The sequence below is a fragment of the Eubalaena glacialis genome, chromosome 6 (assembly GCF_028564815.1).
Source record: "Eubalaena glacialis isolate mEubGla1 chromosome 6, mEubGla1.1.hap2.+ XY, whole genome shotgun sequence".
Taxonomy (NCBI): domain Eukaryota; kingdom Metazoa; phylum Chordata; class Mammalia; order Artiodactyla; family Balaenidae; genus Eubalaena; species Eubalaena glacialis.
The window spans coordinates 2,075,738-2,091,535 of record NC_083721.1 but is presented as its reverse complement, the minus strand read 5'-3'; the positions used below and the strand labels follow the sequence as shown (position 1 = coordinate 2,091,535).

The 15,798-nt window shown below is 45.3% G+C and overlaps 1 protein-coding gene across 5 annotated transcripts in view; it reads left to right on the top strand.

The window, feature by feature from the left end:
• TRAPPC10 (trafficking protein particle complex subunit 10) overlaps positions 1 to 15,798 on the top strand; it is a 90,402-nt gene that overhangs the window by 62,226 nt on the left and 12,378 nt on the right. For 4 of the 5 annotated variants that reach the window (XM_061193843.1, XM_061193845.1, XM_061193847.1 and 1 more), the window contains 7 exons: positions 1,161 to 1,301; positions 1,602 to 1,714; positions 4,211 to 4,725; positions 5,553 to 5,694; positions 7,137 to 7,295; positions 8,085 to 8,314; positions 15,591 to 15,691. In XM_061193843.1, coding sequence (XP_061049826.1) covers positions 1,161 to 1,301; positions 1,602 to 1,714; positions 4,211 to 4,725; positions 5,553 to 5,694; positions 7,137 to 7,295; positions 8,085 to 8,314; positions 15,591 to 15,691 — 1,401 coding nt within the window. The remainder of the gene's footprint in view (positions 1 to 1,160; positions 1,302 to 1,601; positions 1,715 to 4,210; positions 4,726 to 5,552; positions 5,695 to 7,136; positions 7,296 to 8,084; positions 8,315 to 15,590; positions 15,692 to 15,798) is intronic. The other variant, XM_061193846.1, reaches the window with a different exon arrangement.

Here is a 15,798-nt window from a genome sequence, read left to right as displayed (position 1 = left end):
CGTGCGCCACAACTACTGAGCCTGTGCTCTAGAGCCCACGAGCCACAACTACTGAGCCTGCGCTCTAGAGCCCATGAGCCACAACTACTGAGCCCGCGAGCCACAACTACTGAAGCCCGCGCACCTAGAGCCCGTGCTCCACAACAAGAGAAGCCACCGCAATGAGAAGCCCGTGCACCGCAACAAAGAACAGCCCCCGTTCGCCACAACTAGAGAAAGCTCGCGCACAACAACGAAGACTCAATGCAGCCAAAAATAAATAAATTTATTTTTAAAATTAAATAAATAAAATAAAATAAAAAATGGGGGAGGGGACCATAAAAGTCTAGAGAAACTGACACATGTAATTGATAGGTTTAAAATTTATTTGAGAATTTGAGAACTCTCATTGCTTCAGAGGTAAGCCTGGGATGTTGTCCCAGGATGCTTAGAGAGCGAGTGCTTGTCTGGTGTTGGCCTTTGTCCCGTGAAGTCAGTAACCCCAGCCCTCTGGGAAAGGCCAGGGCATCCATGTTGTCACTGAAGCTTTGGCAAGCTCTCATTAATTGGGTTTTAAACTTTGTTATATTCTGAACGTCTTGAGGGTTTAAATTTGGGTGATAAGTGTTGATATTTAAATTCCTCATAGTTCTCTGTAAATCTTTGAAACCTGCTCATTGCTTTTGCCTGAGTTTCCGACTTGAGTCAGGCTCCCCTGTCGGCTGGCCTGTGTAGACCACTCTGTGTTGGCCTGTCTTCAGCAGGTAGTGTGGCCCCGAGCCCAGGTTTCGAAGCTTCCTCCTTAACTAGTTGTGTGCCTGTAGACAAAGCCTTCCGCTTTCTTCACGCTTGGTGTTCTTATGTCAGCTTGAAATCGTGAATGATGCCCTCACGTTCTTATCCGGAGATTCAACTCCGAAGGCTCTTTGGCTAGTGTAGGATGCTGGGCAAACAGCGTGTGTGGGATTCTCAGCCTGAGCGCATTTCTCTGGTCCAGTTAGGTGTTCCTGATTTCTTGTTCTTTCTCGTATGGGGGGGTGGTCAGAGAAGGACTGTCTGCAGATGGCACCAGTTTCATGGTGTGGGGTTGTCACGGGTGGAGAGCAGGCCGTGAAAGGTTATGTCTGAGTTTGTTGATTATCACGACCCATAATGAAAGCTTCTGTTTGTTGATTTGCAAGGAGGAAGAAGTCTCCCCAGAAGGCAGAAATCTATCTTCAAGGAGCCTTGAAGAATTACCTGGCTGAGGGCTGGGCACTGCCTATCACACACACAAGGAAGCAACTAGCTGAATGTCAGAAACACCTTGGACAAATTGAAAAGTATCCTTTAAGTTGAATACGTTCATGAAGTAGGAGGATTGCTTTCTCTTTGTACGGCAGCAGTGCCCACCATTGAGGGTTTAATGAGTACCTGATAACTGGAGAGAAAAGCCTGCCTTGACACACGTACTGTGTTGGATAGAAGCTGGTGCCTAGTCAGCGTATCTGACCTCTGCTTGAGTTCCTAATACCCTAGAGAAAGGGGAACAGCCGTCGGGATGCACCCTCTGGGGACTGGAGGGGCTGTGTGTGCAGCGCCCCAGCGCGTGGTCCTCTGAGGCCCCTTGACTCTGCACTCAGCTACCTTCAGACCAGCAGCCTCCTGGCCAGCGAGCGGCACCTGACTGAGAGCGAGCGGGAGTACTTCTGCAGAGAGATTCTCGGCTTCGCCAAGCGGCAGGCAGACAGCCCAGGTAAGGCTTGTTTTCAAACATTACTGTGAAAAATTTCAGATGTCATAGAACAGCAAACACGATAATACAGCCTGTGTACTCTATACTGACCACCTAGATTCAGCAGTTGTTAACGTTTTGCCATGTAGCAAACGTGTGTCTCTATCTTTCTTTTGCCTTTTTGCTGAACTTCAGAGCAGCTCCAGACCCTGGAACAGTGTAGCATCTTCTGAAAACAGAGGTGATCCCCTCACCACCCTGCCCACAGCTGGACAGGGTTCTAAGTCGGGCTACCAAGTCAGCCCCTCTTCAGGTCTCCCCCATTGTCATGAAAAGTGTTCTTACAAATTATTTTATATGCAAAATAATTGGACTCGACTAGTCCACTCGGGTCACACACTGCATTTGATTGTTGTATCTCAGTTCTCCTTTAACTTAGAACAGTCTTTCCATCTCGTTTTCTTCTTCTTTTCCAGACACTGACCTTTTAAAATACAACAGCTTTATTGAGATAGGATTCACAGCGTGCAGTATACGACTCTGTGGCTTTTGGTGTCGTCACAGACACGTGCACCCGTCCCACAGTCAGTGTTAGAGCATTTTTATCACCCGAAAGAAACCCCACACTTATTTCCTCCCAACCTCCTACCACCCGCCATCCCCCGCAAGTCCCCGGGAACCACTAATCCACTTTCTGTCTCTGAAGATACGTGTTCTGGATATTTCATGTAAATGGAATCATACAATATGTGTTTTGTTGTGACCGGCTTATTTCACTCAGCACAATGTTTTCAGGATTCAACTATGTTGTAGCGTGTGTCAGCATTTCATTCCTTTTTGTGACTGAATAATATTCCGTGGTATGGATGGACCACACTGTGTTCATCCCTTCAGCGGTTGTTTGACAACAGGGTTGTACGGCACTGACTTTTTAAAGACATCGAGCCACTTGTCTCATAGACTATCTCACCGTCTGAAGTTTCTTGAGTATTTCCTTATGGGAATGTCCAACAGCAAGGTAGATCTCAAAGCCTTGGGTTCAGGCTAAATGTTTTGGCAAATATACTTTAAGAATTGCCGTGTAGTAAGATTAAATTTATTGTAATATTTAGCTTCTCATGTTCAGTTTATCAAGAAGAGTATTTATTTAAAATAGTCACTGTCTTAGCTCGAGCTGCCATGACAAAATGCCACAGATTGGATGCTTCAGCAGCGGGTGTTTATTTTCTCACAGTTCTGGAGGCTGACATCTGAGGTCAGGATGCCAGCAGGGTGGATTTCTGATGAGGCCCCTCTTCCTGGCTTGTCCCTTCATGGCAAGGGGTGGGGGGGTGGTGGAAGGGAGGTGGAGAGAGAGACTCAGAGAGAGTGAGGGAGCGGGAAGGGAGGTGCGGGGAGAGATGGGGGAGAAATGGAGAGACTCAGAGAGAGGGAGGGGGAAGGGAGGTGGGGGGAGAGACGGAGAGGGCTCTCTGGTGCGTCCTCCTACAAGGGCATGCATCCCTCATGACCTCATCAAACCCTAACTCTCTCCCAGAGGGCCCACCGCGGGGTAGGGCTTCCACTTAAGAATTTTGGCGGGACTGCATTCAGTCCATAGCGGTTGCTAACTGCTTGAAAGCCAGTGTTTCCAGAGGTTTTGGCTTCAGGTTGCTGTGGTCGTTGCCTGCTGGGGTGCGCGTCACGCACGTCGAGCCATCTGCATGGGTCTCTCGGGCAGCGTGGCACTGATTTGTGTTTTAGAGCCTTTAATGTGCCCAGACTGGTCATTGTAGAGCTGTGTGCTGAATCTGCTGTGTGTGGCACGTGCGTGAGGCTGTGCAGTTACGCTGTTCCTGCCAACTTGCCGTGGCGTCTCTGTGAAGAAAATATTCCGTGATTGTCCCTGTTTTCTTGTGAGTTTATGGCATCAGTCTCGGCACTGCCTCCCTTACCGATCAGTCCAGTGGCCTTGTGGATGTTCTGGACCCACCAGTGCTTGTGGAAAGGAAGTTGGAGGATGCAGTGGGTTCTCCCCTGATGGCGCCTGTGGGGCTGGGGACCTGCTGCCCTCCTGGCTCCTCACTTCACTGGCTGACCTCACAGGGTGGCACACACCTGGGTTTATTTCCAGATGTACAGGGGGATTTGGGCATCTTTACTGGAGAATCTTTATGTGCGTGGGAAGGTGGTGGAATTCCCTGAAACAGCTCTAGGAATTGGGCTTTACAAATCTAGTTTTGAAACTGAGGAGTTAGTTGACCTGTATTTCTCTTGGGTTTGCCAAAACAGGAGTTAGAAACGTTAATTTCTTCAGGTATTATGATTTCCAGGAGTTATCTAGGCATGTGTTTCTGTTCTCTTTTTGACAGAATAACTCTTTTTGGTGTGTGAAGAAGGCACAAGGTTGGGAGGGTCTGAACCATCTCTTTTGCACGTCATTGCTTCCTGCGGGTCTGATAGTGGCCCAGTCCTGCAGTCTCTGTAGCATCTGGAAGTGTGACTTAGGAAGTAAAACATGGTACTGTGTATTTACAGGTCACAAAATAGTACTCCCTATGCATTCTTTTGCACAACTGAGAGATCTCCATTTTACCCCTTCCAATGCCGTGGTCCATGTGGGTGGTGTCTTGTCCGTGGAGATAACCGTGTGCAGTCAGATGCCCGTGCCTGTCCACGTGGAGCAGATTGCCATCAACGTCCACTTCAGCATCGAGAAAAACAACTACCGGAAGACTGCCGAGTGGCTCACCAAGCACAAGACGGCCAACGGGATCGTCAGCTTCCCGGCAGAGACCGCGCCTTTCCCCACATCCCAGAACAGCCTGCCCGCGCTGGAGCTATGCGAGATGTTCGAAAGAAGTCCTTCCGACAATTCCTTGCACACAACAGGGATTATCTGCAAAAACGTCCACATGCTCCTAAGGAAGCAGGAGAGCGGCGCGTCCCTGGACGCGCCCTCGGGTGCCGCTCTGGAGGCTGCGGCCCACGTGCTGAAGTGCACCGCTGTGACCCTGGAGCCAGGGCCCAACACGATCACGTTCAGGACGCAGGTATGTGTTGGGCTGGGGAGTTGGCTTCAAGGGTGGTCGGGAGCGGGTGGCACTTGCGAGAACCCTCTGAAGAAGCTGAGAAGCCAGTAGACGCCTCTGTTCTGTTAACCTGACTTTGATTTTTATCCTTAAAGAAAAACAGACTGATGTTTTGAAAAAATCTTTTGTACTTATATAATTTTAAGGCAGTTGATAAATTTTGAATGAAGTTCTTGATGTAGGTAATTATTTGTGTTCCCACTGGATTTAGTTAGACTTTTTCCCTTTGTATTAGAATACACCCTCATTTGCTAAAATGAGGAAGTTTCAGAGAAGATGGCGCTTTCATGTTAAACTCTCTTTTCCTTTCGTGGCTGCATGGATGGATGTCAAAACAGTTGCTTCTGCCCCGCTCCGATACGGATCTTCCTCCAGGGCAGCGGGTTCTGTTAGTTCCACTGACCCAAGAGGCCAGTGGAAAGCACAGCTATTTGCCACATGTGTTTTTAGTCTAGTCTTAGAGCAGGTCTTAAATTTCATGCTCCCTGTCTCCATTAAATACCTTTTCCAGAAGAGAAAGCCACAGATAAAGCTTGTTAAATTGAGAATGCATTATTAAGCGTAAAGTCAAACCTAAGCATCAGTTACTCAGAAGATCCTCCATTGAGAGGTGCTGAGGGATCTTTTGAACAGCCCGCGTGTAGACGTGTTAGCACAGAGCCGCAGGATAAAGAGGGTAAGAAAAACGGTCGCTTCGGAGATTCTGGCTCAGCCTCCCCGTGAGAAGCTCGTCATTGCAGGAACGGGGACACGGGGACGGCTGTGCCAATGCTCGGTTTTGCCCCCAGGCCAGGGAGCCGGGAACCTACACGCTGCGGCAGCTGTGCGCCTCGGTGGGCCCGGTGTGGTTCGTCCTGCCTCACATCTACCCGCTGGTGCAGTACGAAGTGTATTCGCAGGAGCCACAGCTGCACGTGGAGCCGCTGGCCGGTGAGTGGGCCGCGGGGGCTCTGCGGGTTCTGCGCCGCACTTGGCTCCTTTATTCTAAGGCAGCACGTGGAAGGAGGGCCTTCTGCAGCGTCGCGCTTGCGGCCCTCTGTAGCCGTGTCCCTCTGTAAGAGACACTTCGGGGAGCCTCGTGGAGATTTTGCCAGGGAGCTGGCTCTGGTTCTTTTGTTCATCTGAATATTTGCTTTTCTGTAATTGCTGCTTTCATGTTTACTAAACATTAGCTGAGAAAAATGAGCTAAATCTCAGCTGATGTCTGCTGCAGAGAATTTAATAAGTAAATACAATTTCCTGCTTAGAGTTCCATTTCAGAGGCTGAATGCTAGATTAGTTATGGTCTGTGCTCTGATCAAAAGTCTTTTCCTTTGAAAGTGTTGATTAACCTTGACACCCCCCACCCCCCCGCATGGCATTTCAGAAATTCAGTGCTGCTGTCCTTTTTGTTAAGTCCTACAATTAGGAGGAGTTGGTGTAAACAAATTGTTGAAGACCACATGGCACTTCCGTAAAACACTAATGAGTGAGTGTCTCTGTGGTTTAGGCTAGAAACAATGTATTTATTTGCCTGCTTCTTCCATTTGGGAAAAAAAAAATCAAGGAAAGCTTTTTTTCCCCTATTTAATCTCTCTAAACTACCTATTTTTATGCTTTTAAACTTCTCCCCTGGCTACCTGGAAAGGCCCTCAGGCGTGGAACACAGCAGTCTCTCAGTGGTTCTTCCCTCAGAGAACCTTTTGTGAGAAAGGCTGAGCCCTGCGGCTGGGAGAGCCTGGGAGGTGCTGGCTCACGCCTCCGCCCTGCCCCGGCCCGCACTCCCTTTCTCACCTCCCGGCTCTCCTCCCTCTCTCCCTCTTGTCTGTTATTCCTTCTCCTTGTGTCTTGTCTCTTGCCTTCTTCCTTCTGCCTTCCCTGGAACCGATTCTTAGAAACCTCAGCCCATTCCCGCCCTCCATTTCCATCCAGGAGAAAGTGTACCGTATCTCCTATCGAGCTGCTCTGAACCAGAGATCTGGAAGAGGCCTAACCTGGAAAGGCCAGAGGAAAATCTGAATAGCAGCAGCACGTGCGGTTTCATTAGTTTTTTCTTTAGTGTTGTTCTCTGAGTTTCTCTCAATAACTGGCTAGCGGGTAAATTTTGAGACCCTCATAGACACGGTTGCCACCACGATCCCTGACTCTCTAAACTGAAGTGGTGATAAGGTCCCTGAGGCTCTCCGATTCTCCTGTGCCTAGCGAGGACCCCCTCAGCGCTGCAAACCGCGTAACTGAGATGAGCAGTGAGGGTGGGCGCTGAGCGACTTTGTGGATATGTACAGTGAGCGGGTCTCTCCAGTAGAAGACACAGCGCTCCTCTGACCCACGGGAGGCCTTCCGCTGGTACTCTTGGTTGGGAGTGGTGCTCATGGCTGTCTTCTTCCCTTTAGATAGCCTTTTGGCTGGTATTCCTCAGAAGGTCAAGTTCACTGTCACTACTGGCCATTACACAGTAAAACACGGGGACAGCCTTCAGCTCAGCAATGTGGAAGCCATGCTTATCCTGTGTCATGAAGAGAGCAGAGCGGTGATCTATTCCAACATGAGAGGTAAGGCAGCAGTCACCTGGCGCAGGTGGACTCTTGGCGTTGTCATGCACCATGAGGATATGAGGAGCCTGTCGTCCCCGCCGTCCTCAGGTGGCATCTGAGGACCGCTTCTCCTTGCAGCTCTCTCGTGGCCACGTTCCACCTGTAGGGGGACTGCAGCCCTTCCCCTCGGTGGGGCGTTACATTTGAGGGGAAGAGGCTTAGAGCTGTGCACGTGCCCAGTGGCCAGGTGGTGCTGACCTTGCTGCGGTCTCGTGATGCAGCGCTACTGCCTGGGCTCACGCTCTGTGGTGGCGCCCTGCTGGCCTCCAGCCTCCTTCCACCCTCCGCAGCTTTCCTCAGCAGAAAGAAAAAGCAGACCAGCCTTTTAAGACACTGGTTGGAAGCCCTAAAAAAGTCCCGTCTCCCACAGTCCCCAGCCACGAGGTACGGAGAGGGAAGGATGCAGCCCTCTTTCTGAGTGGGAGCATGTCCTGTGGGGACACGCGCAGTCTCGGGTGGGCTGTGTGAAGAGCGTCTCTTTTCTGTCTTCAGACTGAGCACGCTGGCAGTTCCCTGAGCCGAGCTCAGCTGGACAGCTTTCATGCGGTGCTGCTCCGTCTTCGGGGGTTTTGCCCCTGATTTTCCTGTCTCCCCCCTCTGTCATCCTTCCCGGTTACACTCTTGCGTGTGTGTAGGAGTAGCAGGAGCTGGGCTGGAGCTTCACTCCTGGGCCCGTCACCTACGACAGGAGAAGGAGCACGGAAACAGGGGGACTGTGTTACAGGTGACTTCTTCTGTCTCCCCTAGAAAAGGCTTCTGACGCTCCGCTCCGGGTTCAGTCGTCCGACAAGGTCACGAGCATCAGCCTGCCGGCTGCGCCTGCATACCACATGATCGAATTTGAACTGGAAGTTCTCTCTTTACCTTCAGCTCCAGCAACTGGAGGGGAGAGCACCATGCTGGGGATGACAGAGCCCCATGGGAAGCATAAGGACACACACAAAGCTGGCCACTGCATGGCTACCATGGACCACAAAGTAAGGAGGGGCCGGGACGGTGCAGCCCCGGGGGCAGCCTCTGCGTGTCCCGCTTGCTTTGAGAGGCAGCGCACACAAGGTGACTTCTGTTGGGTGACAGGGTTCCAGTCCCTGTACCACAAGCTCGGGTTGGGCTTAGCGTTTATGGCTGGGAATCGCCCCTTCTTAGGTGAGGGGTGCATCTTGCAAAGACAAAGACAGACCGGCTCTTACCTTTTCTGTCCCAACTCGAGGAAGGATGGTTTATTGTAAGAGATACAGCTTTTGCTTAGAGGGCAGTGACTTTGCCTCTGTGGTCCATTTGTCCTGGTGATTAGGCTAGAGGGAGTTCTGTGTCTTGGTGTGCTTTACTTTCTGTTCCCTGAAACACCACATCATACTTAGCAAGGAAGAAGTGCTAAGATTTTATGCTTTGGTGCTGGTATGTATTGACAGTTATTTGAGAGATCCATGACTTTGATCCTAAATCCACAGTCCGTCAGCTCACAGAACCAGTCACTGGCATCATGCTTTTTCTGAGTTTGTCCATGTCTTATAATACAGATATCAGTTCTGAGGGCTTTTGAACAACCCAAGTGTAGAAGTGTGTGCTTGTGGTCCCATGGGACTGTATTTTTGGCATACTGTTAAAAGCTGCTGCCTGAGGGTCTGGCTTCCAAACAGCCTGAAGGTAGTTGCTGAGACCCTCCCCTCTGGGACACTGACAGGTCTTGGCACACCCTCAACTCCTGGGAACCACTAGAAATATAACAGGCTGCTTGGACGAACACAGAGGTTTGAGAGACAACCAAGAGCTGGGGCAGAGTTGAACAACAAGGTTTATCTCCTACACGAGGCCACTCCTTGAAGACTGGGAGAGGTGGTCGTTTCCTCTACTGTACGGAAAGTGACACAGACAAGCAAAATGAAGAAACAGAGGAGCATGTTCCCAAATGAAAGCACAAGATGAAACCTCAGGAAATAACCTTAATGAAACAGATATGTAATTTCCCTGGTGAAGAGTTCAGAGTAATGTTCATAAAGACGCTCATTGGACTGGGGGGGAAAATGGAGGAAGACCGTGAGAACTTCAACAAAGAGATGGAAACTTATAAGAAAGTACCAAATAGAAGTCTCAGAGCTGAAGAGCACAATAACCAAACTGAAAGATATGCGAGAGGGGTTCAACAGCAGACTAGATGAAGCAAAGGAAGGACCAGTCAACTCGAAGACAAGGCAGGGGATTTGTCCAATCAGAGCAGAGAAAAGATTGGAAAAAATGGAAGATGGCTTACGGGACAACATCAGACAGACAAACATTCACATCACAGGGGTCCCAGAAGGAGAAGAGAGAGAGCGAAAGGGGCAGAAATTTTATTTGAGGAAATAATGGCTAAAAACTTCCCTACCCTGGGGAAGGAAAGAGACATTCAGATCCAGGAAGCCCAGAGAGTTTCAAACAAGATGAACCCAAAGAGACTCACACAAAGACACGTTATAGGTAAAATGTCAAAAGTTAAAGACAAGGAAAGAATCTGTTATGTGCAAGAGAACCCCATAAAACTATCAGCAGATTTTCAGCAGAAACTTTGCAGGCCAGAAGGGAGTGGCACAATATATTAAACTTGCTGGGGGAGGGGGTGGGGGACAAACAACTTCCTACCAAGAATACTCTGTGTGGCAAAGTTATCCTTCAGAATTGAAGGAAAGATAAAGAGTTTTCCAGACAAGTAAAAACTAAAGTTTATCACCACTAAGCCAGCCCTATAAGAAATGATAGAGACTTCTTTAAGACGAAAAGAAACTGTGCTAATTAGTAACAGAAACACATGAAAGAATAAATTTCATTGGAAAGGTAACTATTTGATAAATGTAGTGGATTAATCACTTATAAAGCTGGTATGAAGGTGAAAAAAAAACAGTAAAAATAGCTATGATTACAGTAGTTAGTTAAGGGATACACAAGATAAAAAGATGTAAAATGTGACATCTCAAAAACAAAATGTTGGAGGGGGGAGTTACAATGCTGAGTTTTAGAATGGGATCAAACTTAAGTTGTTATCAACTTAAAATAGGCTGTTACAGATGTAAGTTACTACATATAAGCCTCATGGTAACCACAAAGCAAAACCTATAGTAAATACACAAAAGATAAAGGAATATAAACATACCACTAAAGAAAGTCATCAAACCACAAGGAAGAGAGCAAGAGAAGGAGATAGGAACAGAGAGGAACTTTAAAAACAGCCAGAAAACAATTAAGAAAATGACAGTAAGCACACACCTATCAATAATTACTTTACATTTAAATGGCTAAATTCTCCACTCAAAAGACAAAGTGACTGAATGGATAAAAAAATCAAGACGCATCTATAAGCTGCCTACAAGAGACTCACTTTAGATGTAAGGACACACAAACCGAAAGTAAAGGAATGGAAAAAGATATTCCATGCAAATGGAAACGAAAAAAAGCTGGAGTAGCTACACTTATATCAGACAAAATAGACTTTAAATCAGAGACTGTGGTAAGAGACAAAGATGGGTGTTATGTAATGATAAAGGGGTCAATCCAATAAGAAAATGTAATGTTCATAAGTATTTATGCACCCAACATAGGAGCACCTAAAATACAAAGCAAATATTAACATATCTAAAGGGAGAATAGCAGTGTAATAATAGTATGGGTTTTAATACTCCACTTACATAAATGGATAGAACCTCCAGACAGAAAATGAATAAGGACACATCGGCCTTAAATATGTTAAACTAGATGGATTTAACAGATATTTACAGAATATACTGTCCAAAAACAACAGAATACAGATTCTTCTCAAGTACACATGGAATATTTTTCAAGATAGATCATATGTTAGGCTGCAAAACAAGTCTTAATAAACTTAAGAGGATTGAAATCATATCAAGCATCTTTTCCAACCACAAAGGTATGAAACTAGAAATTAATTGCATGAAGAAAACTGCAAACTGCACAAATATGTGGAGATTAAACAACATGCTGTTGAAGAACCAATGGGTCAAAGAAGAAACCAAAAGAGAAATAAAAAACTACCTTGAAACAAATGAACATGGAAATGTAACATATCAAAATTTATGGGATGCAGTGAAAGCAGTTCTAAGAGGGAAGTTCACAGCAATAAATGCCTTCCTCAAGAAACAAGAAATGTCTCAAACAAACAACCTAATTTTACACCTCAAGGAACTAGAAAAAGAACAAAGCTCAAAGTTAGTGGAAGGAAGGAAATAACATGATCAGAGGAGAAACAAATGAAGTAGAGACTGAAAAGATAATAGAAAAGATCAATGAAACTAAGAGCTGGTTCTTTGAAAAGATAAAATTGACAAACCTTTAGCTAGACTCACCAAGAAAAAAAGAGAGAGGACTCAAAATCAGAAATGAAAGAGATGTTACAAGTGACACCACAGAAGTACAAAGTGTCATAAGAGACTAGTACTATGAACAATTATATGCCAATAAATTGGATGACCTAGAGGAAATGGATAAACTCCTAGAAACATACAACCTGCCAAGACTGAGTCATGATGAAATAGAAAATCTGAACAGACCGATTACTAGTAAGGACATTGAATCAGTTTTCAAAAACCTCCCAACTAACAAAAGTCCAGGACCAGATGGCTTTACTGGTGATTCTACCAAACATTCAGAGAATTAATACCAGTCCTTCTCAACCTCTTCCAAAGAATAGAAGAGGAAGGAACTCTCCCAAACTTGTTTTACAGGCCTGCATTACCCAGATACCAAAACCAGACAAGGATGCCACAAGAAAAGAAAATTACAGGCCAGTATCTCTGATAAACATAGGTACAAAAATCCTCAACAAAATATTAGCAAACCAAATTCAACAAAACATGAAAAGGATTATACACGATGATCAGGTGGGATTTACTCCAGGATTGCAAGGATGGTTCAACATCCACAAATTAATGTGATACACTACATTAACAGAATGAAGGATTAGAAATCATGTGATCTTGTCAATAGATGCAGACAAAGCATTTGACAAAATTCAACATCCATTTATGATAAAAATTCTCAACAAAGCCAGAATAGAGGGAACGTACCTCAACATAATAAAGGCCATATATGGCAAGCCCACAGCCAACATCGTAATCAACGGTGAAAAGCTGAAAGCTTTTCTTCTGAGATCAGGAACAAGACAAGGATGCCCACCACTTTTATTTAACATAGTATTGGAAGTCTTAGGGCAATTAGGCAATAAAAATAAATAGAAGTCATCCAAATTGGAAAGGAAGAAGTAAAAGTGTCACTATTTGAAGATGATATGATATTATATAGAGAAAAATCTAAAGACTCCAACACAAAAAACTGTTAGGACTAGTAAGCAAATTCAGTAAAGTTGCAGGATACAAAACCAATACACAAAAATCTGTTGCATTTCTTTACACTAATAATGAACTGTCAGAAATTAAGAAAACAATCCCATTTTCAATTGCATCAAAAAATAAAATACCTAGGAGTAAATTTAACCCTGAAGGTGAAAGACTTGTTTATTGAAACCCAGAAGACATTAATGAAAGAAATAGAAGAAGACATAAATAAATGGAAAGATAGTCTATGCTCTTGGGTTGGAAGAATTAATATTGTAAAATGTCCATACTACCCAAGGCAGTCTGCAGATTCAGTGCAGTCCCTATCAAAATTCCAATGAGATTTTTCACAGAAATAGAAGAAACAATCCTAAAGTTTGTGTGGAACCACAGAAGACCCCAAATAGCCAGAGCAGTCTTTTTTTTTTTTTTTTTGACTGCGTTGGGTCTTCATTGCTGCCCGCGGGCTTTCTCTAGTTGCGGTGAGTGGGGGCTACTCTTTGTTGCAGTGAACGGGCTTCTCATTGCGGTGGCTTCTCTTGTTGTGGAGCACGGGCTCAGTAGTTGCGGCACACAGGCCCTAGAGTGCGTGGGCTTCAGTAGTTGTGGCGCGCAGGCTCTAGGGCGTGCAGGCTTCAGTAGTTGTGGCGTGTGGGCTCTAGAGCACAGGCTCAGTAGTTGTGGCACACAGGCTTAGTTGCTCCGCAGTATGTGGGATCTTCCCAGACCAGGGATTGAACCTGTGTCCCCTGCATTGGCAGGCAGATTCTTAACCACTGCACCACCAGGGAAGTCCCCAAAGCAATCTTGACAAAGAAGTACAAAGCTGGAGGTATTATGCTCCATGATTTCAAACTATCAATATATTACAAACCTATAGTAATTAAAACAGTATGGTACTGGCATGAAAACAGACACATAGATGGATGGAACAGAATGGAGAGCCCAGAAATAAATCTACACACATATGGTCAATTAATTTATGATGAAGGATCCAAGAATGTGTAATGAGGAAAGGACATTCAGTAAAAGGTGTTGGGAAAACTGGAGAGTCACATACAAAGGAATGAAACTGGACTTTACACTGTACACATAAATGAACTAAAAATGGATTAAAGACTTGAAAGTAAGACCTGAAACCATAAAAATCCTAGAAGAAAACACAGGTAGTAAGTTCTTGACGTGGGCCTTGATGTTGATTTTTTCAATCTGACACCAAAAGCAAAAGCAATAAAAGCAAAAATAAACAGATGGGACTCCGTCAAACTAAAAAGCTTCTACACGCAAAGAAACTATCAACAAAATGAAAAGGCAGCCTACTGAATGGAAGAAATATTTCCAAATCATATGTCTGATAAGTGGCTAATAAACAAAATGTATAAAGAACTCATACAACTCAATAGCAAAAAAACCAAGCAATCCAATTTAAAAATGGGCAGAAGATCTGAACAGACATTTTTCCAAAGAAGAGATACAGAAGGCCAACAGGTACATGAAAAGATGTTCAACATCACTTAATCGTCAGGGAAATGTAATCAAAACCACAATGAGATAATCATCTCACACCTGTCAGAATGGCTATTATCAAAAAGACAACAAATAATAAGTGTCGGCAGAAAGGGACCCCTCATGTATTATTGGTGGGGATGTAAAGTGGTGCAGCCACTGTAGAAAACAGTATGGAGGTTCCTCAAAAAATTAAAAATAGATCTATCATACAATTTAGCAATTCCACTTCTGGGTATTTTTCTGAAGAAAACAAAAACACTAACTCAAAAAGATATCTGCACCCCCGTGTTCACTGCAGCATTATTTATAATAGCCAAGATATGGAAGCAACCGAAGCATCCACCATGGATGAATGAATAAAGATGAGCGCACACACACACACACACACACACACACACACACACACACAGAGGAATGTTATTCAGCCGTAAAGAAGAAGTCTCGTCATTTGCGACAACATGGATGGATCTAGAGGGCATTATGCTAAGTGAAATAAGACAAAGACAGATACCATGTGATCTAACTTATATGTGGAATCTAAAAAGTAAAAATAAAGACCAAGCTCATAGATAGGGAGAACATATTGGTGGCTGCCCGAGGCGTGGAGTAGGGGTTGAGAGAAATGGATGAATTGTTTTTTTGTTATTTTGTTTTTGTGTTTTAGTTTAAATAAATTGAATAATTTAAAAAAAAGAAGTGAATGCGCAAAAGCAGTAGGATAAAAGGCTAATAAATGCAGTCATTTCAAAGGGATTATGGCATAGAATACCAGACAAGGCAGGATCTCAAAAATAATGTCTTAATTTTCAGTCCTTGAAATTTCTTCCCTCCTTATCTGATACAGAGTTCAGGAGGCAAAGATGATACTTAACAACAATAAGCGCACGTTCTATACTCAGTATATTCCTTTGTTCCGTGGGGGGAAATAAAATACAAGTTTGGGAACTGGTTTCTGCCCTTAAGGAAGTTAATAGTTTGGTCCACACGACAGCCCCAGATTGGTTTTCAGCTATGTATTCAGTGTCTTGTGGATTGAGAGTTTGGGTAATTCACTTGATTTGTAATAGTTAATGATTGAATAGTATCATCTGCACATGAGTGACTAAAAGCACTTTGTCGTAACCTCCTGCACATTAAAAACGCATTTGGCGTTGCGTCCACATGCCCGTGAGAATAGCGGGGTAGGGTCTGCGCTGCGGGCTGCGGCGTCTGCTCGGAGCCATTGATACTGTGCTGATGGCTCATTTTTCTCTCGTTTGTTTGTGTGTATGTTTAATGGGGTTTATCTCTCTGGATAAGAAATGGTAAAGACATCAAACGTCTAGGAAATTGGCAGCCACCACAGATCTGGATGGATGGTGGTGGCGGTTCCTGTCCCAGGTGATGAGGGGTCTGAACACCTGTCCCCCCCGTCTCTCCTCAGGTGTCCATCGATTGCCCGTGGTCCATCTACTCCACTGTCATCGCGCTGACGTTCAGCATGCCCTTCGGGACCACGCACTCCCTGTTGTCATCCGGGACACGGTAAAGGACCCCAGGCCCCTCTCCCAGGCTCCCCTACCTGCAGGCCCTACTGTTCAGAGCTTGGCTTTGGTGACACTGAGCATGTTTTCTCATAGCCATGATGCCAC